At 35.0% G+C, this 25,263-nt stretch overlaps 5 protein-coding genes across 5 annotated transcripts in view; 4 read left to right on the forward strand and 1 right to left on the reverse strand.

The window, feature by feature from the left end:
* Positions 1-2,479: 2,479 nt before the first annotated feature.
* On the reverse strand, positions 2,480-5,052 carry LOC122589245 (diphthine methyltransferase homolog). Its single transcript, XM_043761510.1, has 3 exons — positions 4,879-5,052; positions 4,031-4,352; positions 2,480-3,325 (listed from the first exon to the last, which is right to left on the reverse strand). The coding sequence occupies exons 2-3, from the start codon at positions 4,338-4,340 to the stop codon at positions 2,610-2,612; spliced, it is 1,026 nt and encodes a 341-aa protein (XP_043617445.1). The 5' UTR covers positions 4,341-4,352; positions 4,879-5,052; the 3' UTR covers positions 2,480-2,609.
* Positions 5,053-11,058: 6,006 nt separating this feature from the next.
* LOC122589813 (diphthine methyltransferase homolog) lies at positions 11,059-16,206 on the forward strand. The gene is made up of 6 exons (XM_043762135.1): positions 11,059-11,159; positions 11,854-12,590; positions 14,101-14,164; positions 14,567-14,688; positions 14,819-15,199; positions 15,609-16,206. Exon 2 carries the CDS (start codon positions 11,898-11,900, stop codon positions 12,567-12,569), a length of 672 nt encoding a protein of 223 aa, XP_043618070.1. The 5' UTR covers positions 11,059-11,159; positions 11,854-11,897; the 3' UTR covers positions 12,570-12,590; positions 14,101-14,164; positions 14,567-14,688; positions 14,819-15,199; positions 15,609-16,206.
* Positions 11,084-25,263, forward strand: part of LOC122589810 (protein MICRORCHIDIA 6-like) — a 39,689-nt gene continuing 25,509 nt past the window's right edge. The window contains exon 1 of the mRNA XM_043762131.1: positions 11,084-11,159. The gene's annotated coding sequence lies outside the window, so the exon portion shown is untranslated. The remainder of the gene's footprint in view (positions 11,160-25,263) is intronic.
* LOC122588299 lies at positions 14,138-15,996 on the forward strand. The gene is made up of 4 exons (XM_043760413.1): positions 14,138-14,164; positions 14,567-14,688; positions 14,819-15,199; positions 15,609-15,996. The coding sequence occupies exons 1-4, from the start codon at positions 14,138-14,140 to the stop codon at positions 15,994-15,996; spliced, it is 918 nt and encodes a 305-aa protein (XP_043616348.1).
* On the forward strand, positions 20,841-24,087 carry LOC122589808 (LRR receptor-like serine/threonine-protein kinase GSO1). Its single transcript, XM_043762129.1, has one exon. It carries the CDS (start codon positions 20,953-20,955, stop codon positions 23,893-23,895), a length of 2,943 nt encoding a protein of 980 aa, XP_043618064.1. The 5' UTR covers positions 20,841-20,952; the 3' UTR covers positions 23,896-24,087.

A 25,263-nucleotide genomic window follows, 5' to 3' on the forward strand; every position in this document is an offset into this window, starting at 1 on the left:
TTGTCAAATATTATATGCTCAACTTCAAATCCATAATTAACTACTCTGAAGATAAAAAGGTAAAATTGGACCTTTCTAGGTCAATGGTTAAAAGGATTTGAATACTAGAAAATTACAGTTTTATCTTAGAATTCTCTTGCAAAAAGTGTTAATTTGTGTGATTACACTTTGATTAATAATTAAGAGAAATATCTTCAAACTTTTGATTGATTAATGATTAAAAAGAGTATATTTATTAGTTTTTGTTAAGGGGTCAATCAGTTGAAAAATGTAGATTGAAACTCATTTAAAAATATAATAAATGATTATATGCATATTGTTAATTAAGATTTTAGGACATAAATAAACGGAAAAACAACTTCATGGGTCAAGTTAGACGAATCATAGCCTTTAGATTAAAATCAAAGGTCAAGATTTAATGATAATCATTGAATCTTGGCCCTTGATTTTAATCCAATGATCATGATTTTTCCAACTTGACTCAAATTAGTATTCTAGCTTGATGGAATCCTCATTCTAAATAAAAACCCAAGATTCTATATAATACTAACCGCCAGTGGCACACACATGTTGGTTGAGAAGACAAAATGGAAGACATGTAACATGCTTAGACAGCAAATAGTATACCAAGGACAGACCAAATATATATTTCTCTTAGAACCTACAGTGAAACAAATTTCAAAATACGTGTTTTTCCCTAAGCAACATTACCTTTTCTAGTCCAAAATCAAAATAATATACTACTTTTTTTTATATAAAAAAACTCATAATTAGGTTGTAGGGAATACAAAACATTAGGCCTTAAAATTTGAAGGATCGTAGAACATGAAGCTTACACGTAACCTGGTTGGTAACTATAACCAATAGGTTTGGAGTTTAAATCTCACCTTACTACTTCTACATGGTGCATTTTATTGCTCGTAGTTATCTTGTATGGAAAAAATATGTAATGCACATATTACTTCTTCGCTTGTATTCTCTACGATCCATCTGAACCAAACTATTCAAGTTCTATGCCCACAAATCGTTTGTCTTCAGATGAAGTTTTTAAGTTAGAAGCTAGAATCACTGAACGCATCCTAACTCGGGCATGTTTTTTTTTTTCTTTTCAAAAAAAGGCTTCTGCCTCTCATTTTATTAATCAATATCCAGATCATTACATTTTGTGCAGAAACAAAAAATTAGACTGTACATATATCTATCTTCCAATCTATTCTACTTTTTTGCCTATCTATTCCCTTCCTCCATCATATACACTTATCTCTATATATTCCATTGCAATTTCAGCTTCCTGTATGCCATTCCTTCCTTAAATTTTAGTCTAACTCGGGCATGTTTAAACATGATTTTGAGCATAATAAGTCAATTATTGAGAATAACATTATGTGGGAATGGGAAACCCTTTTGGTCATATCTTCTCAATTTAAACACTTTTTCTAGAGTAGTTTTCATATGTTTCTACTTGGCAACAGTCCTTGAATGGAGTGTTTCTGTCTGTAAGTATGGGTGGATTGAGAGTGGTAGAAAACAAAGGTAAGTGATCATGATTATGAGGCCAAAATAGAAGGAGCAATCCATCATTCTCAAAATTATAGCAAACTGCCAACATGCAATACAACAGAATGAGTGGTCCTTCATCATTTGGTAACTTTTTCCTTTGACTGTACCTAACTTACCTTCGTTTTTAGTTTATGTTCACCAGGATGTATTTACAGGGGTTAAAAGAAATATTCCTTTCTACATTATTTATGATAACTTGCATTTTTAAAGAGGTTATTTCTTTGACTATATAAAAGGTCATACAACTAGTAACTTTACCTGGTTTTGAAGTCTAATGTGGGCATGTAAATGGGTAAACAGATGAGGGTGTCCTTATTCAGGTTATCTTGGAAGGACGAGTCTTTTTGACTCGGATGTATGTGACCTTAATCAGAGTATCCCGTGACCATTCCCAATCCTTTCATGGCTACCCCCAAGATTGCACCTACTAAAGTTCAAATCTAAGACCTCTTGTAAAGATCTCATGATGTTCATCGCTAGGCTACTTTGGAGGTGCTCTAATGTGGACTTGTTGGGAGGATATAACCATTATAATTTAAAGAGACAACAGTGGAGAATTTCTAAATGCTTCCAAATCAAATTGCAACGCCTACTCAAGATGATTGCGACTTAGAGAGCCACCTAAGAAAATATTCTAGCTTCCAAATTCTTTATGGCCTACAAAGTATTTTTAGTGTAGTCCCCTATATATTATCTCTAGACAACTGGTTATAACCACAAAAAATCTATTTCACTTTAGCCTCATCTAAATTCAATTATGAAAGCTAAAAGAAATTTCAACCCTATGTATCCTTGACAATTAATCAGAAAAGGACACAGTTTTAAGAAGACCTTTGCTTTTTGATATTGTATATGAAGAAACATAGATAGATCTAGTTATCATGAACATGAAAAATCTTGCAGAAGTAAAACAAGTGAATTTAGAAATTTATCGTCTTAAATAGATTAATGAATGTTCAAACATTCTAAAATACAAAATATTTATCAGTATGGTACATAATGTAGCATGACACGTGAAGTAAGATTACCTGGGGAATGTGAAATACATATTAGAATATATCACTTTCTGGCACCCATACTCGAAGGAGTTGGTCATAAAATGAGCAGGTAGCAACTATAGTTTTCTCTTTTTTGTCTTCTTGGTGTATACTCCCTCTATACCAATCTGCTCCATAAGCAAGGGATTCATGCTTCTTGTATGTTTCCACAACTTTGACTTCATTTCCATCGACCTTAACAATGGCAAACCCGTTGTGCATACAAGCGGCCAGAATCAACCCAGGCACTACAGAATAGTTCTTGATTCTCCAAACTCCACCACCTAAATTGATTGATGTTTCATTTACAGGCCTTGAGATAGATCTTACATCCCATATTCTTAAGTGTTCATCATAACTTCCGGTAAACAAAGTATGAGGATTATCAGGAGACTTTGCAATACAACATACACCCATCTGATGGGCTTTTGAATTCTGAAATGCCATTTGAGATGGACCGTTTCGTAAGTCCCAGCCCATAAATTTGCAGTCATCTGAGCCTGTGTAGACTAGATGTGGTTGGTTTGGGTCGAAAGTGGTAGCCCAAACTTCGAAGTCATGGGCTTTCCATTCTTGCAATATACTTACTTTGGTCTCTTCAAAAGAGATTACTGAGACTGAACCATCAGAAAGGCCCACCGAGATGGAAGTAGCCGAAGGGTTCCAGTCTAAGCAAAGACACATATCAGGGCTGACTTTTTGGTTATGTGCCTCTTTCAGAGCATCCCCTGCATCAATTTCATGACGATTACAGCAACTCATGTGGTTGAACAGAAAAAACAAAAGCAATAAACAAAGTACAATTGATGGGTTATACTTTATGGCATAAATTTCATAGGTGACTGATCATCAGCCAAGAAGATTCAGAACCTAGATTACTGAGATAATGTAAACATAAGTGCCTCATCAAAGTGGAAAAAAAAAATGCCTCACCAAACTATCAGTCATAACTAAAATACAATGATCTGATACAGAAGGTTTCAAGTTCATTAACTTGAAACATAAAAATGATTACGTTGAAACATAACATGATGATTATAATGAATACTCGATCAGATATAAACCACATAAATGAGTAACCATTATTTTAATTTCATCAGTTTCTGGTCTCTTGAGATTAGTAAATCTCAGCATTCTCGTGCTTGTTTAAAGCTACAACTTCCTCCAATTGGCATTAATCAGGCATTTAAATTGGGAGTCAGTATTGTGTTGTTGATGGTACTTTTATAAACACATTACTCATTATCCGGCAAAAAACTCGTTTCTCACCCAATACTTAGTCACATTAAACATTTCCATTCGACTCAACACTGCAGATTTTCAATTTCCATAACCAAACTAATAACCTACAATGAATACCCGTTTTTTTGCAAGGCACTTACAATGAAAACTAATCTACATATTGGAAGTTCAGCTTCATCAATTTAACTTACCGTCTACTGAGTTTTGCAAATCATGAACCCTTAAGCAACCATCAGCATCAGCTTGAGCAAGCAACGGACGTGAAGTATTCCCTCCAACCGGGTTCCATTTCATATCAAAGATGCCAGCCGTTTTCAACCTACAAAACAAATCAACTCGACCCAAGTCCACATTAAATAGAGAAATGCTTCCTGATCTACTCGGCCTATCACCCTCTTGCAGCGTGTAAGTCGAAGCAGCCAGAACATGGTGGAACGAATCATGGGGACAAAACTCCACAACGTCAGCATTTCCGTCTAAGTTACAATGTCCCACGTCCATAACTTAAGCAAACTTTAAAAATAAGAATGGAAAAAAAGCTAATAAGTTTCAGCTGGACATTTCATCGAACAGGTTAACAAAAAAACAAGGATGGACCGAATTAAATGAGTAGTCTAATGAACATGAAAGATTTGACTTCTGAAAAGGGGCGCCAAACACCGATGAAGACAATGACAGCTAGCAACATAAATCGATAACCAAACATTATGTTTTAGAAGAAATCAGTTCATAACAACTTCAAATTACTTAAAAACAAATGCAAATATTCTTTCAAATTTCGACCTCGTGAAACAAGTGTGTTTGCCACGTTATTACGTTGAGTTTTTTTTTCCGTGATTTTGAACTAGAGTGAAGAAAATGTTTACAATCAGAAACAATCAATAATTGTAAGTGTAATTTAGAATCAGAAGCAAATGTTTCCGATAGGTGAGATGTAGACAGTTTTTACCACTAACCTAAGCCTATAACATATATATAGACGCTTTACATTACAACTAAAACAATATAACAATTCATTATGATACTGCTTGAATCTTACCAGCACCAAAAAGGCAAAATCAACCTGATACTAGAACGGAGAAACTTGTCTGGGGGTGGAATGTGACTAGCTAGTGATATATCAAATTTTTCCTAACCATGAAATTAGATTTCTTCTTAATTAATCTTCCAAAAAATATAATTAAGAAAAACAGTTAATAAAACTCACGCATCATGTTTTGATGTTCTTATTAAAAAAAATAATAATAATAATAAAAAATATATATATAAAAAAAAGTTAATAAAATGATTATTAAAAAAAGAGTTAGGCCTCTTTTGTTTTTCACGTAAATTTCTATGGGTGTTCATCAAACCGTTAAATCGTGAAAACTGGACCAAACTGGAGTACTTGGATTGGTTTTATCGGATTAGGTCGTTAAAGTCTAATCTGCCATTTTAAGTTTTGAAAAACCGAGTTCCTTGGTTCAGTTACGGTTTTAGCAAAATGTAACCGTCAAAATCGAACCAGGCCAAAAGATATATATGTATGTCTATAATATATTTACTTCACATATACATATCAAGTTATCAACCTTACCGGAGATATTCCATTTAAGATTTACATATTTTAGTAGTATGTGCAATATATTACCAGCTATGTTAGTTTAGATATACTGTAAAAGATCTTTTGGTAGACAGTTATAAGATATTCTATTAAACAATATATTTATTTATATTAATCTACTTGTACTTTCATCCTTTCCTATTTTGACTTTATCCTTTTATTTTTTCATCTTCATTACTTCATAATTTTTCTACTCAAAGATATAAATTATAAGCCTTGTCCTCCATTACCTTTAATATTTCATATTTTGTAAGTATAAAACATAATATAATTGTAACTTTATTAACGCTTTTATTATTAATATTAAGATCATAGTGTTTTTGACATCTAATTGTGTGATAAAAGAAAGAAAAAAATATATTATACGGAAAATATACATAAAATTATTTGGAGATAAAAATGAAAAGAAAAAAAGGATCACAAAGCCGTTGAACCGGTCAAACCGGACCAGCTTACATGGGTTGGTTTGGTCCGGTTAGACAATACACTTGGTCTGGTTTGGTTTAAAGTATGTTGAAACCGGAAATCCCGGTTTAGGTTTGAGATTTAGTCAAAACTGGACCAAACCGGGTCGCGAACACCCCTAGAAATTTCTGAATATCCTCTTAAGTCTGAATCAGAAGTTTCAAGAGGTTTTATGAAAATTGGGTGTTTCTTTTTCATTCAGATAAAGAGGTTCAAACATCTTAAAAACACCATATTATCTCCTCTTACTTCTTTTGAATATATCAAAGTTTGAACTTGCACATTACTACTCACCCTCGAGCCTAATTTCTCATGACCCACATGTGTTAGTCCTTGCCACCGCCAATCCGCTATTATCACTTGTCACCAATGTTTGCTGCCTGTCTCCGACCACCACTATCAGTCACCCCCATCTCCTCCGCATACATTTATACATTGTACAGAAAGAACAAATATGACTCTTTTCTCTTTTTTTTTGTTTGATAGAAATCGAAGAATTTTGGATGTAATAGATTGATGTATCACTGTGACTTTTGTTTGGTGTTGAGGGTGGGTGTAACACCCCAAGATTTTAAGGTAAAAGAAATTAACCCCTTTTCATAGTTTTGACATTAAATTAATTTCCTAGTATTTTGTTTTTAGTTATGGGGTTAATTTAGTTGGAACTTTAACGGATAGCAGGTAAAAATACCCACAAAAAGAGAAGAGGGCGTGGCAAGCCCCTGATGTGCCAGCCATCTCACTTGTGATGAATCACTCTTCCACCCATTATCCTCTTCTTCTTTTTCATTCTCTACATGTATTTCATTTCATTCCCTCAAAATCAAGCTAATTCCTTCTAATTCAAGAATAAGAAACATCCATAATAATAATCACCATCAAATAACCTTTATTCAAGGATTTAAAAAGTTAGGGTTTGATATGCAAAATCGAGCTTTAAATTTATAAAACTAAAACTACCCAAAAACTCATTACTACGTACTCACGGGCAGTGGACCCGATCGTTTGTAATATAGTTAAGAGATAAGTCTGAGTTCGTTCTCAGTGATTGAAAATGATTAGTTGCTTATGAAATGGTTTGAAAAACGGGTGTTGCTTCGAAAATCCTCTTAACAAATAAAGTAAATGGGTTTGCAAAATAATTGCATAAATTTAAAAGAACACTTCAGACAATATAATTAAAAGTCATCCACCTTGACTTCCCTCGACTTCAAATGTGATTGCATTTAATGAAGAACAAATTCTCTAGAGTTTAAAGATAATTGTGACAAGATTAAGCTACTCACCTGGTACCACCAACCGTGAACAAATTATCGAACCACCTAACTACTAGTCGAATTACCCAAGCCGGTACCACCAAAACTAAGACAATTCTTCTAACAATCAATTTTATTGACTATCAAATTATCAATTGAACCTATGTGACAATAGCGTGGTACCACCAACCGATATCAATCACGTTGACAAAATTAATCTTTTCTTAAAATGATATTCACTATCATACCATGAACTAGTGATAATTACTTATAGACAAGTAACTGTTTTAAAATCACATACACATTCAGCTGGTACCACCAACGAAGAATCATATGCAACCAATATCAAAATTAATTAATGAAAAGAGTTAACATCATCAAGATCACTAAACAACGATAATCAAATAAACCCTTTTTAATTTAAAAAAAAAAATATTGCAATCACATTATCCGTCTAGTTTCATCAAGGTGGATGATTAAACGTTTAGCCACTCATGATCAATTCGCAATAATAAATAAAATAGAAGAGAAACATGATGTACCAATCGTTTGAAGAAAATAAAAATGCAAGACAATAAGTAGATACGATCTAGATGGGTGCCCGTGAATCTTCAACGAATCCGCCTAAGAAATAATCTTGATTGGAGGAAGAAAAACCCTAGTAGAACAGCTCCTAGAAAGATTTTTGATGATAATTTTCGACCTAGAGTTTTCTATTTATACTCCTCCAAAATCTGATGCAGAAACAAGGCAAGTCTGATTCTCCCGTGCACCCACTGCGGCGCAGTGGGGTTGAGACTTCCCTCACTGCGGCGCAGTGGGGTATTATTTGACTTTGACTTCGGCCGACTGCGGCGCAGTGGCTTGTGTGACCACCACTGCGGCGCAGTATGAATCCACGGCCTCCTTTCTTCCTTTTTTGACTGTGGCGCATTCATTCACTTACGACCCCCACTGCGGCGCAGTGGGGCAATCTTCATTTGTTTCCGAGGATATTGGCCGCGGCGCAGTGGGCTACGTGCATCCCCACTGCGGCGCAGTCATTGCTTGTACAGAACCATCTAATTCCGATCTCGATTACTTGCCAAACTCCGTCGTTTCTTCCACTCAAATCAACTCTCATCATCATAACGTACTTCCTGGCCAATAATCATCCGAAAATGTACCAAATGAACGTGTATCCTGTTTAGAGCCTGTAAACACTAACAAACACCATAAACGCGCCAAATGCATACAAAAACGACTTAAAACATATAGTAAAATGGCCAATAATGATGTGGGTAATAGGTATAAATTAGTCACATCAGGGTTTGTGGGTTGTGGTGGTGGCCGAAAATTTAAGAGGAAAAAGGGAAGAAATTGGGAATTGAAAACCCTAAGTATCATCTTCCATAGTGAGGTATTGATTTCTGTTTCATTGTTTTATATGCTATTGAGAAATTAGGGTTCATGGATGAATCAAATTGGGAGTTTTGCTAGAAAATGAATTATGGATTAATTTTTCCCAATTCCTTAGTTAACTTAGTTGTCATTGAGTTACATGATGTGTTTGATTATGAAATTTATAAGTTCAAAGTGATATTTTGAGTTTGTAAGAAAAGAGGAATTTTTGCTAGTTATTGAAATGTGGATGAAATGGTAGAATGAACTACCTAATGATGAAGATGAAGGTAACTCAATGACCAATGGGTTGGGTTTTGGGTTTAAAAAAGGCTAGTGATTGAGTATGACTAGGTTGAGCTAGTCAAGTTGTGAATGTAAGCTTATGCACTTTTATGATATGATTATAGGTTGAAGCTTGCTTGTGCTTTTTCGTTTTAGCGTTGTTGTCCCTTTTTGCGGAGGAGGTGAGTATATTTGCATACCTTTATGTATATGTTGGATCAATTGACCACACATGTTGAAGCCTTTTGTCCATGGTGGTGTTGACCACCATGTTGAAGTTTATTTGTCCATGTGTGGAAATTGATGCGGCGTTAGCCCATGTGGGGCATAGTATTTGTTGAGGCCTAAGAACCTCCGGGGCCTAAGAACCCCGATAGTTGATCTATTGAGGCCTAAGAACCTCCGGTGGCCTAAGAACCCCGATTGATGATCATGATTATGTTGTTTAGCTATATATGGATCCATATATGTGATGTTTTGTGCAAGGTGAATATGTAAATGAGACATGACGATGCCATAGGTTACATGTGAAAATCCTTGTACCTTGCTCTCCTTCGTATTCGTAAATGTATGCAAGTATATTCACTAAGCCTTTGCTTATATTTTAGTTGTTTACCCTTTTATAGGTAGTTCCGGAAGAAGGAACTAGTGTGGTTGATTCGAAAGATTTGATAGAGCTTGAAGTTGAATTTTGCAAGACTTGAAGGTATTGGGTCATTCATGGACGAATGGCTAGCTTGGGCTTTTTAGAGGCTTAGAAGTCCCTCTCCTTTTGGCTCTTGATACATTTCGTTTTGATGGTCTTGCTTTTGTTAAAATGTGAAAATGGGCAGGTGTAAATTTCAGCAAATTGTGGAGTTGTATTTGGACGAAAATAGCGTCAAATGGGTAAACGACCCATTTATGGTGTTCATGGGTTTTGAAACTAGACTAAGTTGTAAATATGTCTATAACGTGTTTATAATGTTGTTGGTAATCTCTGAAATGTGTTTTGTGAAGTTCGTTTTGGAATTTGGAGGTCACAAGTTCGATTTAGTGTCAAAAATGTTTTTAGGGTTGCTGATATGGTGCCCACTGCGGCGCAGTGGGGGTGATTTTACCCACTACGGCGCAATGGTTTTCCTCGTCCAGGATTTGTGTTCTTCCCACTGCGGCGCAGTGGGAGGGTGTTAAGTCCACTGCGGCGCAGTGGGAGGGTGTTAAGTCCACTGCGGCGCAGTGGGGCTTTGTTCCTTTCTTTGCCGAGGCTTTCCACTGCGGCGCAGTGGTGTGTAAAAAAAAAAATTAAAAATAATTGTATTTTTCGGTTTATCGAGTCTTGTCATTTCAGTGAGAAAGGTCAAAAGATTTTGCAGATGATGGAACATAGCTGGAGTTTTGTTTTCTTTTATTATTACAAGAGATTGCGACCGCGTGTTGCAGTGGTGAGACTGTGGGGTGATAGGTAAAGTCATAAAATATGATAGTGTCTTAGTCGTAAGGGTTCCGCCCTCGGATTTAAAAATTCGTCGAAAGTATATCGAATGACATTATTATTGATAGAGCATGAAATTTTAATAACACCCATACAATTTTTATAATTTTTCGATATCCAGGTTTTGAGATAAAAGATTTTGAATAAATTAAAGGAATAAAATGATTTAAGAAAAAAAATGAGTTGTTAAGATTTGAAGATAGAGAACAAAATTAGTGGTTGAGATTTAAAGTTATTATAAGTATATTACGTAGAAATGTTTAAATTAGTGAATAAATGATAAGGGTATTTTGGGTAGTTTAAATCATCTTTTCTTATAAAAAAAAGGCAAAATATTTATAAATATAAATAATGGATGGTTTATTTTTTCCACTAAAAGGAGATAGTTACAAGTTGACTTGAATATTGGATGTATATTCTATATAGTAAAAAAACCACAATATATTAATATATTCTATATAGTAAAAAAATCATCATAACTTAGTTTAAGTTTTCACTTTACAGTATAAAAAAGAACTTTTACAACTATAGGATTTGAATCCACCAATAACCAATTATATTAATATATTATATGAAGAAAAAAAATTAAATAGATTTTAGTTTAGAGTTGATTTAATGGGTGGAAGTTATTTATAAAAAATTGTTTTTCTTTAACCTAGAATTCCTCTTTTAAATTTTGAGCAACACCATTTAGACCGAACAACAGCATCGATCGAAACACAAGTTTTTCTTTCAAGAACCAACCCCCCCCCCCAAGTCTCACCGCCATAATATTTCGTTATATTTTTTCTTAACTCCAAACCCTAATTTTTTTCCCCCTCTTTCTTTCTTTTTTGTTCTTAATTTCAAACACACTGGTAGGTGTATCGCATGTACCTTAATTTCCATTTTTAATGTAGCTTTCGTTGTATATGTGTGTGTGTGTATATATATATGTATATATCAATATCAAGATTGTGATTGAAGTGCGATAGATTCACTAAAATATTGCTAACAATTTTATAACGAGTGTGATACTATGCAAAATTAAATTCACATCCAATAATATTCTGTAAGTTAGTAACTTTTAATATATTGTTTAGTTAATGTGCATCTTGTAATTATTGTTAATTGTGTTTAGTTAATGTGCATCTTGTAATTATTGTTAATTTAGTAAACAAGATTGTTGTTTGGCCTTGTAGAGATTATTATTTGTGTGTCAAATTCCCTTTTTTTAATTAAAGTTTTATACTTTCTAGCTATGCATCAATTAAATATATTGTTATCTAGAAATCTTGGTAGCCGGATGGTAGTTAGGGCGGTTTCCATGGTGAATGGATCCATCAATTAAAATAATGGTTACTCATTTATGTGGTTTATATCTGATCGAGTATTCATTATAATCATCATGTTATGTTTCAACGTAATCATTTTGATGTTTGATAAAGTAGAATTTTTAAATAGTTTATGAACTTGAAACCTTCTCTATCAGATCATTGTATTTTAGTTACAACTGATAGTTTTGGTGAGGCACTTTTTTTTTCCACTTTGATGAGGCACTTATGTTTACAGGGGATGCTCTGAAAGAGGCACATAACCAAATTGTCAGCCCTGATATGTGTCTTTGCTTAGACTGGAACCCTTCGGCTACTTCCATCTCGGTGGGCCTTTCTGATGGTTCAGTCTCAGTAATCTCTTTTGAAGAGACCAAAGTAAGTATATTGCAAGAATGGAAAGCCCATGACTTCGAAGTTTGGGCTACCACTTTCGACCCAGACCAACCACATCTAGTCTACACAGGCTCAGATGACTGCAAATTTATGGGCTGGGACTTACGAAACGGTCCATCTCAAATGGCATTTCAGAATTCAAAAGCCCATCAGATGGGTGTATGTTGTATTGCAAAGTCTCCTCATAATCCTCATACTTTGTTTACCGGAAGTTATGATGAACACTTAAGAATATGGGATGTAAGATCTATCTCAAGGCCTGTAAATGAAACATCAATCAATTTAGGTGGTGGAGTTTGGAGAATCAAGAACTATTCTGTAGTGCCTGGGTTGATTCTGGCCGCTTGTATGCACAACGGGTTTGCCATTGTTAAGGTCGATGGAAATGAAGTCAAAGTTGTGGAAACATACAAGAAGCATGAATCCCTTGCTTATGGAGCAGATTGGTATAGAGGGAGTATACACCAAGAAGACAAAAAAGAGAAAACTATAGTTGCTACCTGCTCATTTTATGACCAACTCCTTCGAGTATGGGTGCCAGAAAGTGATATATTCTAATATGTATTTCACATTCCCCAGGTAATCTTACTTCACGTGTCATGCTACATTATGTACCATACTGATAAATATTTTGTATTTTAGAATGTTTGAACATTCATTAATCTATTTAAGACGATAAATTTCTAAATTCACTTGTTTTACTTCTGCAAGATTTTTCATGTTCATGATAACTAGATCTATCTATGTTTCTTCATATACAATATCAAAAAGCAAAGGTCTTCTTAAAACTGTGTCCTTTTCTGATTAATTGTCAAGGATACATAGGGTTGAAATTTCTTTTAGCTTTCATAATTGAATTTAGATGAGGCTAAAGTGAAATAGATTTTTTGTGGTTATAACCAGTTGTCTAGAGATAATATATAGGGGACTACACTAAAAATACTTGTAGGCCATAAAGAATTTGGAAGCTAGAATATTTTCTTAGGTGGCTCTCTAAGTCGCAATCATCTTGAGTAGGCGTTGCAATTTGATTTGGAAGCATTTAGAAATTCTCCACTGTTGTCTCTTTAAATTATAATGGTTATATCCTCTCACAAGTCCACATTAGAGCACCTCCAAAGTAGCCTAGCGATGAACATCATGAGATCTTTACCAGAGGTCTTAGATTTGAACTTTAGTAGGTGCAATCTTGGGGGTAGCCATGAAAGGATTGGGAATGGTCACGGGATACTCTGATTAAGGTCACATACATCCGAGTCAAAAAGACTCGTCCTTCCAAGATAACCTGAATAAGGACACCCTCATCTGTTTACCCATTTACATGCCCACATTAGACTTTCAAAACCAGGTAAAGTTACTAGTTATATGACCTTTTATATAGTCAAAGAAATAACCTCTTTAAAAATGCAAGTTATCATAAATAATGTAGAAAGGAATATTTCTTTTAACCCCTGTAAATACATCCTGGTGAACATAAACTAAAAACGAAGGTAAGTTAGGTACAGTCAAAGGAAAAAGTTACCACTCATTAGTAAATGATGAAGGACCACTCATTCTGTTGTATTGCATATTGGCAGTTTGCTATAGTTTTGAGAATGATGGATTGCTCCTTCTATTTTGGCCTCATAATCATGTTCACTTACCTTTGTTTTCTACCACTCTCAATCCACCCATACTTATAGACAGAAACACTCCATTCAAGGACTGTTGCCAAGTAGAAACATATGAAAACTACTCTAGAAAAAGTGTGTAAATTGAGAAGATATGACCAAAAGGGTTTCCCATTCCCACATAATGTTATTCTCAATAATTGACTTATTATGCTCAAAATCATGTTTAAACATGCCCGAGTTAGACTAAAATTCAAGGAAGGAATGGCTTCAGTTCTTGTTATAGTTGATCACCAAAGTATAATTCTCAATCCTACAAAACACAAACACATTCTCTCACTTTTCTCTTTATGCAGTTCAATACACAACTGTATTTCTTGTAATCTTGGAAACTAAAACAAGAATATCCTGGAAATGTAGATCGAGTTTTTGTAGGTAGATTCCTAGCTGGTTAACGTTGTTTGTTTTACCTTTTTCAGGTTTTGTATATAATGCAGTTGCATATATGATTGAGTAATGGCATTAGTGATCCAACAAGTTCAGGTATTAAAAATGGGCTGTTGCTGTGTTTACTGCTTAATTTCTTTATGTAAGATTAAACAACAAAACCTTCAGTGACGTAGGTAGCAAAATGGGTGGGTCGTGATATAGATAAACGGGTCAAAAATAGGTAAATGGTTAGTGTGGGGCAAAATGATATATAGATTCTCTTGTATCATCATAGTACTGGCCGGGTTGGTTCAAAGTGATAAGATTATTTATAACTTTTTCAACATGTGAAGTTCTTATTGAAAATGAGTATTTATTACATGCAAGTCTTTTTTATGTAGCTAGAATTGGGCATTTTGGAATTTTTGGTGCATATAGTTACACACTGTATTGTTATTGTTGCTTCCTAAAAGATGTAGCTGATTTTTTGATATATTTTGTATATCTCCTTTGAAGTGTTCATATACTCCTTTAAGGCCTATATCTTGGACTGGTAAGATCGAGTCGAAGAAATTTTTAGCAGCGTTTCCAAAGGTTGGAACATATGGTATTTTATCGAATCACACATCACTCTTATGGTAAGAGTTCATTATGTTTATTCTTACATTTTGATTTCCTGTATATTTTTCATATGGTAAAAGGCCGACAAAAATTCTATTTAAAGCACCATTTAACCTTGAACCTTGATGTTGTTGTGCTTGTATCCAGCATAACACTTCCTCCACTTATTCATGTATTAAAGCGGAAATCACTAAGAATGTTATCCTTTAAAGCCGGTATTCAAGATAACAAAGAAATAATGTATGATGCAAAAGAGTTTCAAAACATTGAATCCCCGGTTACAGTTGAATCAAATGGGACCATAGCAGGGTCTGTAGCTGTGCAGAACCTATTCAAAAGTTGGTTGACATTGTTACGTATGCCTTCACCCCATCAACCAGCAGAAGGGATGCTAGAGGGGCCATTCTTGCACAATATAGTTGAAGCGGAGGACAGTGTTCAAGATAGTGGAAGAGGTGAGATATTGAAAATAGTTTGGTGCAACCGTTTGGGTTTGCATTCAACGATAAAGATAACCGCAATCATTTTGTGAGTAGCTCCTTCTGATTTTTCCTACATCTATATATCTAATGCTTGATTGAGTTCCGGTTAAAGTGATTGTTGGCGTGTTACGTGTTTTGGTCATTTGTATTGAGTTAGAATTTATGCCATGTTTCCGACTTTCCGGCATTTGGGATTTTGTAGATGTAGTATTGGTCATTCTCTTGTTCTCGTTTGGTTCATGGTATTTTTGAAAGTATATGTTGTCATTTCATGATCATTCCTAACATCAATTTCTTGAACATCAAGTCCAATAATCAGATTATGAAACTTCAAATGGTAAATCCAAGTATTCCCGTAGATATTTGGCCTGTGAATATTTATGCAAATCCATATATATGATGGATCTCTACTTTTGAATTTTTGATTTGTTAATGGAGTAATACTGATTTTGCAGCATACCCATGTACCTGGCAGTTAGTATGAAATATGGAGCAGAAGTTGTAAAGGAGCTGGCTCCTTTGTGGACCGGTGGACCTCTGATCGTGGCTGCATATGCAACCATGATTCAGTTGATATCCTCGCTCTATATTTTTAGCTTCAGGCAATCAGTTAAGCTACTAAAGAAGTCACCAATGGTGTACGATTATGTTGCTGGTGGCAAGCTCAATGAACTGATGATACCCGTGGCCCGTTTTTGGAGCTTAGGCAACAAAGAAATGTCGAAAAGAATGCTGAAAGATTTTCATCTATGGGTGGTGGATATATGTATGGACTATGTGGAATCAATATGGCCTTCTTATTGCAAGTTGATCAGGTTTTTGAAGAGAGCAAATTTCATCTAGGTTCTTGTATCACATCTATTAGAGTGGTTACAAACCGTAGGATAATTGTAGGCTCAAATGTAAGATTCTATTGTACTCATATTTTTTGAGTAATTTTTGTAAGCACGAGTTGAGACAGACCAGCAATCCCATTTTGATACGGATTGTGTTCAATTGTTCATATATCTACCAGTATAATTAAAACATGATTGAAGATGTATTTAAACGATACATGTCAGCTACCTTTAAACAATAAGAGTTTTCTTTGAATATATCAATATCTCATTAGGGTATGCTTATCAACTAGTATTACACTGCCATTTATCATTAATAAATTATGAAAATGGTAAATGCAACTGTACCATCTTTGAAATTTCACATTATATAAATATGTTCAAATATAGCTGTTACTCGGCAGTTTTAGAGGAGTGAGCCAAAAGTTGCATTGTTTCAGTGTTTTTGCCAATACTTGTACTTTGAAGATAGTGTGGTTAACTAAACCATATACTACCACTCTTTATAAACAAAACTATAGAGTCAAAGGTCAAACATAACATGGCCAAAAGTCAACGTTGGTTGTTAAAAAGGTTTTTGCCTATTGTATTACCTACATCTAGCTAGACATTTATTTGTTTATATAATAGTCTGTTACTCAATGACTGTGTTTGACAATATCTTCAAAACAAAAATTACCCGCATACAATGAAAGTCCAGCCACCGAATCTACGAGATTGGATAACTAGTATTCGAGTGCGGAAAATCCCGAACACTAGCAAACAACAATACAATAAACCGAGCACGAGTAACAAAATACGGATGAGAATAAAACGAAGCTTTGTATTAATTCGGTAATAACGACTACAATTAACACACGAGCTTACTTAAACCGAAAACGAACTAGAGAGATTTTTCTTAAGCATAAGGTTTAATCTCCTATTTATACTAATCGAATATGGACCGAAGCTATTACTGAAGACACGAACCCATAATCATTTCGGCCCATTGAGGTCTAGCTAGACCTCCCAAGGTCGACCTAGACCAAGCTAGACCATTCTAGACCGATCTAGCTACCGTTTCTATTAACTTGGTCGCATTTTGACCTTATTACATACAAAAATGTATCGTTTAATAATTACATATACAAATGACTCAAGATAAACTTCTATAATGATGTTGTCACCCGGAAATGCACCAACATACAACATTCATATGCTTTACATAGTTGGTTAACATTTGGAGCGTTCTAGAAAAGATTTTGGATTTAAGTCTATTGACTATTCCTGTACATTTAGTGTTTGATTCGTGTTGAATCGACCCAACCCGCGTTAACTCGCACCAATTTAACCCCCATTCCTATTATGACCCACTTAGACCCGCACCCGTTTTGACCTGTTACCCTAACCCGCCCGCCCCGCCCATTTTGCCAGACCTAGTGTCGATCTATATCTTTTCATGTGTGGTTGTATAACAAAAACCAAAAGGTAAATATAAAAGTAAATTCATGTTTAATCTTAAGTCACTTTATTTGTAAATCGGGAATTCACGATATTTAACTCACACATGACACATCACTAAACTTCTTTCTTTTTTATCATGTGTTGGGTTATCTGATTCTAAAGAAGGTGATTTGTGTCTTTATGATTGATTAGATGAGAATACAGTAATATTGAAGCTTTAATCATATCGGATTGATAAAACTGAGAACCCATGTTTAAGACTAACGTCATCTTCACTTGATCCTTAACGTTACATCATTCGTTTCTTCACATCTTTATTGATCAATCTGCATGTTTTGGCCATGATCATTTCTTATACTTCTAGTAGTTAAGAACTTTTACACTACCATTTTTGGGTAGGTCAAGATGGACTGTAGTTTAACTTGAATGTGTCTACATGTAAAGAACCCTTAGCCGAAACAGAACATGTTGAATGGGCTGAAAAGGCAGAATATTGTATATAGCACTGTCAACTGCTCAAAACATCTACATTACTATTTTGACTAATGTTTTCTTATGATCATATGAAGTCATCTACTATTTATAAAAAAAATTAAATGCACAAAAGTGTTTTGACAGGTCAAACCTAATGTATACAAATTTAATAAGTATTTGTAAACCATATGTTCATCTTTTTATTCCATACCCTATGTCGAGACCGAGTACAGTTTGTTGTATGTATGTTCATCTTATTTGTACACAAAAGCAATAGTTGTTGCTATCATCCGTTATAATATAAACAAGGATATCATCAATAACAACTCTTGGCATGTACTTGATCTTCAACGCAATGGACCATCCTAACTTTTGTTCTATCTCCTTTGCTTATTGACTTTCTTCTAAGACGTAAAACAATTATGCAATAACCAAAAGTAATAGCCTTTTAGCACTTCTTTTCCACCCCTAAATCACTATTAAATGATTACAATTATTAGACATTCATTATTAATCTACATTACCTGCTACCTTGGATTTTATGTCTTGTCCATATATATGTTTTCTCTTTACTAAGTTTTTTTATGTTGTCTATTACTATAATAATCCAACAATTCTTTAATTTCATTCCATCTCTTCATATTAAATGTCCCGGTTTCTTGTCATTTACTTTGTTTTTACTCCTGTTTTATATCTAGTGAACATAGTATTCTTCAAGATTAGGTACAAAGAAATTCCGGGTTACAATATTCTTGAAAAGAACAAGAAGATGTGACCGTTATGTTTACGGGTTATACTCATCTTGTTTAGCGATTTTCACATACGATTGGATCACGAAAATGAAATGTGATTACTAACGAGTAAGCTTAACGCCTTTTTTTAATGCTAAAATTGGCATGTAAAATAGGACTCATGAATAGATGAGTACAAAAGCACTCAAGGGTGATGGATGGTCCAAAGGTCCACCAAGAATGGTAGTCTTAAATGGGTTTTTGATGGGACAAAACTTCATGGGACATAAGTCCAAAGTGGTTGCATCTTCTTTGATTACACAAACACTAAGGAAAGGTGATATTGAAAGACATAAAGCTTGTCTAGCTACCCACTACACACACACAATTTGAAAATATAAACATGTAACAAGTATCAAGCCAACTCCTTGTCCTTTCTTTTTTTGGTTTCAATCCCACAAGGGAATCTCTCTTGAGTATTCTATCTATTATAGCACAAAGTATGACTATGAATGCACCATGTGCAACTGAAACATGATTTTTGACATTGAAAAGAACACATATGGTTGAGGATTAAGAGACATTTCAGAAGAGTCTAAACTTCCATGTGGTGGTTATTCAAATTTGTAACTTTTGGTTATTGCAATTAATTAGTATTAGGTGAGGATTTGGTGGAGTGATTTGAGTTGAAGAAGTTGTTTAGGACTAATCCCGAATGATCTGGTTATATGTCCTATTACCATCTTAGGTTTGTCAAGCAATGATAACACTGCACGGAAAATCGTCCATAAGGTAACGGCAAAATCAAAATGTTCCCGCAATTTAGTCCTTGAAACAAGAACCATCCTTTTTCCATATATGAAGCTTAAAGACAAATTTGTGGAAACCAAGTAATAATCCATACAACTATCTTCAGTGAGATTTGGACTCGCATTATTCTCATATATCTTCAATGAGTACTACAGCAGTACTGTAGTGCTCCTCACATCATCTTCTCCATTTTCTCTTTCTCACATGATTAAAATAAATAATCCCCCCCCCCCTTCTCTCTAAATTTAAGGGCTTGCATTTACGAAAATTGGAACAGCAATACAAATACTATCCCCATGGTAAATACCCTTTGGCATGAGATATGATGCTCTTCTTATATCAAAAGAGATGACTTTACAATACAATACAATACAATACAATACATACATATCTTGAAAATGAAAGAGTAACAAAATTTAAGAAGATGCATATCAAAATGAAGTCAAAGCATGTATATATCGCCTTTCTAGATTATACCCAAGTTTGACTCTTTTTCTTCTCCTATGAATTGAATTTCATCATGAAAGGATAACAACGCCTCATATTCATCACCCTTAGGACACATATATTACATTTTCCATGATGAGTAAATGGGTTCATACCAATTAACTTGACTAAAATGAGGAAACTTTGACTTCACATACAAAGTTAACAGATTCAATCCAAGTTTTGTGATGTACTGATGTACTTTAAGATTCTAAAAGTTTTTTTTATTGGATATGAATTGGATATTAGGGCTTAATTAATCTGGTCCAATCCATCAAGAGCAAGTGGGTCTCCCCCAAATTCTCTTTTTCCTTCTCAACCATCACAATCTTATCTTCTTATACTTTCTTTCCTAGAATACCCATTTGGAATTGTTTTAAATACTAAACCTTGCGCTGTTGCGCAAAGTAATACTGAAAACTAAGTAGAGGCAGAAATCTATGGAATAAAACCAATGTTTAAGAAAACTTATCTAAGAATCCATTATAGTCTAGGTTAAAACACGCTTTTCTAATAAAAGATTAGTATAGATAGTTATACTGCCAATGTCAACATCGATGATACTTAATCTCGTTATGAATGGGACATGGACGGGGAGGTAAAATGTAAAGAGCCATACCTTTAGGTTTTGAGACTGCTTCTAGAAAAATCTCCGGCCAAATCAGCATATGTGATCAGGCTACAATCATCATAAACTTAAATAAAAGTTGTGAAAAGTGTTTAAAATAATATCTTAAATGGGAGAAACAAAGGCTTATATAAAGTTTAGGAAGTTAAAAGGTGCACTCACTTTTCATGCAACTTAACAATCATTATAAACTTTGTACACAAACATGATTACATGAACTTCGATCTGTCCCATATCAACTTGTCTTTCTAAGCCCATTATCCCTCCATCTTCTTCACCTTCATCTTTCACCAAGATTTCATCTCATTTTTAGTATCTTTCCTCTTTTTGTTTGTTTTCATGAACAAAACGATGATCTTTTTCTTTTAGTCATTCAATCCAAGGTACTTTAATGGATAACATGCCAAATACAATCTTTCTGTTTATACTACTCAGTTCTTTCCTAAATGCTTCACATGGAGCTACTTCAAATGATTCCTTTTGGTTGCTCAAAATTCAATCACAATTCATCTATTCGATGGGAGTCTTTAGCAATTGGTCTCCTAAATCAAACATGTGCACATGGAATGGCTTGCAATGTTCAAAAGATCAAACAAGTATCATTGGTTTAAATCTTTCTAACTCGGGTCTGTCAGGAACAATATCTCCTGACTTCTCACGGCTGGTTTCACTTCAAAGACTCGATCTTTCTATGAATTCACTCACGGGTGTTATCCCTCCCGAGATTGGGAAGCTTCAAGACCTTCAAGAACTCCTTTTGTTCTCAAATTATCTCTCAGGTAACATTCCTTTAGAGTTCCGTCTCTTGAAGAAATTACAAGTTCTTCGAGTAGGAGATAATTTGTTAACAGGAGAAATTATCAATAGTATTGGTGAGCTAACCGAGTTAAGAGTGTTAGCACTTGCTTTCTGCCAATTTAATGGAAGCATTCCATCTGAAATTGGCAAATTAAAGCAACTAAAATCTTTCCACTTACAAAGCAACAATCTTGGAGGAACTATTCCACAAGAGATCAGTGAATGTCAACAACTACAAGAATTTGCAGCATCAAACAACCGGCTTGAAGGTGACATTCCTGCTTCACTAGGGCAACTTCAGTTCCTTGAAATCTTGAATTTGGCGAATAATTCCCTCTCGGGCTCCATTCCATCCGAGTTATCCGGGATTTCCAGCCTGATATACTTAAATCTGCTTGGGAATCAGTTGACAGGTGAAATCCCATTGAATTTAGCCCGACATCCCAAACTCCAGAATCTTGATCTTTCAAGAAACAATCTTTCCGGAAACATAACCCTTCTCGATTTCCAATCAAACAATAACCTTGAAGCTTTAGTTTTGTCGGGTAATACTTTCACCGGCTTTCCCAATAAACTTTGCTCTAGAAACTCAAGTTTGCGCTATGTTTTCTTCTCAGGAAACAATCTCTCTGGCAACTTTCCTTTGAGTTTGCTAAGCTGTCCTTCAATTGAAATATTAGAAATTTCTGGTAATAACTTTGAGAACGAAATACCATCTAGGATCGATAATCTGAAGAATCTCACCGATCTTTTGTTAAACAACAACAGTTTTTCAGGGCCGCTGCCTCCTGAAATTGGGAACCTGAGTAACTTGGTGAGCCTTTATTTGCATGACAATATGATTACAGGTGAAATTCCCAAAGAAATCGGAAAGCTGCAGAAGTTAAGTTTCCTGTATATGTACGATACTCAGTTGTCGGGAAAGATACCAGACGATTTAATGAACTGTTCCAGTTTAAGCGATATTGATTTTTTCGGTAACCATTTTACTGGCCCAATTCCTGAAACTATAGGGAAGCTCAAGAATCTAGTTTTTCTTCAGCTGAGGCAAAATGATCTGTCAGGCCCTATTCCATTAAGTTTGGGATACTGCAAAAAGCTTAAAACGCTATCTTTAGGCGATAATGAGCTAACAGGATCAATCCCAGAAACATTTGGATATCTCACCGAGCTTTCGCTTCTTAGCCTATACAATAACTCATTCTCAGGCCCTCTTCCAGAGTCTTTATTTCTCCTGAAAAATCTCACAATTATTAATGTTTCTCATAACAAATTCTATGGTTCAATTCATCCTGTTTCGGGCTCAAATTTGTTGTCTATATTGGATCTAACAAATAACAGCTTCTCTGGTCGTATCCCTTCTGAAGTAGCCATGTCCAAGAATCTAATGCGCATACGGCTTGCTAATAATCATCTAAATGGCACCATTCCTTCCCAATTTGGCCAACTAAGTGATCTCAACTTTCTTGATCTTTCATCTAATTACTTCACAGGAGACCTACCATTGGAACTCTCAAACTGCAAAAAGATGAGCCATTTTTTGGTCAGCAACAACCAGCTTTCTGGCATTGTTCCGTCATGGTTAGGAACGATGAATGAACTTGGGGAGCTCGATCTTTCCCTCAACAATTTCAATGGAACATTGCCAAAAGCACTCGGTAACTGTTCAAGATTACTCAAGCTTTCTGTCAACCAAAACAGGCTTTCAGGTTTAATCCCAGAAGAGATTGGGAATCTAAACGGTCTAAACGTATTAAAACTTCAAAGAAACAATCTCTCCGGGACAATCCCTTCAACACTTGGTGGATGTCAGAAACTGTTTGAGTTACGCCTGTCAGAAAACTCATTAACAGGCCCAATCCCACCCGAACTAGGAACTCTGACCGAACTACAAGTAATTCTTGACTTAAGCAGGAACCATCTCATTGGTGAAATCCCAGTTTCTCTCGCGAATCTTGTAAAGTTAGAAAGATTAAATCTTTCATTCAACGAACTTCATGGGCGAATACCAGAATCACTGGGAAGACTAACAAGTCTCCATAAACTCAATCTCACAGGTAATCACTTCCAAGGCGAAATCCCATCAACATTTTCAAGATTTCCATCTACTTGTTTTACATTCAACGACAAGTTATGCGGTCCACCTTTACAATCATGTTCGGAACCAAACCAAGAAAACGGAAAACATCTTTCAAACACGGCGGCTGCTGGGATTGTGGTAGCGATTGTGTTCAGTGCAACGGTGATATGTTTATACATGTTGTATATAATGCTGAGGATATGGTGTAGATGGAAACAAGCTTCGATATCAAATGCAGAGAACGGTAATGGTGGTGGTGGTGGGGATGGAGTGGGGAAAGATGAGAAATGGGGTAGTTATGGAGATAGAGTGATTAAGAGTGATGAGTATTGGGATTTGAATAAGATGACACTGTTGCAATGTGAGCATTCTAAGAAGGATGTTTCCATGACGAGTTGTATTTTTCATCATAGTAGCAGTATGAGTAGAGAAAATTCTATGAGAGCTTTAGTTTAGGTTGTTTTTTGGTTTGGTTTGGTTATGATATAATATTTGTATGGGCATTATTTGAATATACATGTGAAATATTGTGTAGAAGAGAGGAAGAGATTCATGGTGTGATTCAGTAGGTTTTGTTAAAAGTGGTGGTGTATCTTATTTGAGCCTGTTGGAGATGTCACAAATTCAATCAAACTTGTGTTTTTGTTAGCTCTGTTGTCTGTCATAGTATGTTCCAAATGGTAACATTGATATTTGCAAGTAGTTCCTCTACCTCCATGAGACTTTGGTAAGCATTAGAGAGGTCCCAATACGCTCACTCGTCGTCCGCTTGCTATTACCTTTTATGATTAGGTTTATTGAATGATAAAAGAGGGTCGTACGCAACGTTTTAGAGATGTATATGTTAGAAAAAGAGTCTGTAGTAGCATCCTTTTAAAAGAAGAAGCGATATTGGTACAATTGATTTTGATAAATTTAGTATACTGGACAAATTTAATTACATATATATCTAATGCACAATTGGTAAATTTGATCAAACTTTATGATTATCTCTTAAACACAAAATTTTTGGATATGTTATGGAGTAATAATCCAGTTAGGTTTTACCAAAGTCCAAACCTGTCTCAACACAATCCGGATAACTGACCCGATCCGAAATGTAATTCCGTGAAAATTGAAGCGCCAAATATTCAAAGCACAAATATTCTCCATCTCTCTCACAGTTATATATATATATACAAGCAATAGCAAACAATGGAACTAATAATTGAAAAGGGACCAAGACAAGGCGAAACCCTACAGTACCCCCTCTCATTCCGTCGTCAAAATCAGCCGTGTATCTCGTGGACACACCGTCGCAATTAATTAAGACGACGCCGGTATCTCATCTAAACACATTTGCATTAAATTCGATATTCAATTGACCAGATGGACCTTATCCGATCTCAATTCTGCTAACGGCACGGTTATAACGGTGAAACCCTAACCCCAAACTTTCCTTTTGTTCTCAATGACAATGATTGTATTAAAATTTGGTGTGTTGGGTCCGATAAGAAATGTAAATTTGGAGGTGGAACTAAAAGTGATGGTCAAGTTAGGAGACTTTTTTTGATTACTTAATTGGAGGTGCAACTGCATAAAGAGATCTCCATGACAAGATGTCACAGATCTTTTAGTAACGGCACAGAAATGTCACGAGTTTAGGCTTTAACTAAAAGTGGTATATGCGTACATAGGGGGTAGAATCAATTATCCTCTTGAATCTTGACGTTGGTTTTAGTTGTGCTCTATGCGTTAATCAGAAGTTTTTAGCTTAGTTTTGAGCTTTGACTTGTTACTATGTGCAGCTTTTGTTAAGCTAAATTGCAAAAAAAAAGTGTGCAA

The sequence above is a fragment of the Erigeron canadensis genome, chromosome 2 (assembly GCF_010389155.1).
Source record: "Erigeron canadensis isolate Cc75 chromosome 2, C_canadensis_v1, whole genome shotgun sequence".
Lineage (NCBI taxonomy): Eukaryota > Viridiplantae > Streptophyta > Magnoliopsida > Asterales > Asteraceae > Erigeron > Erigeron canadensis.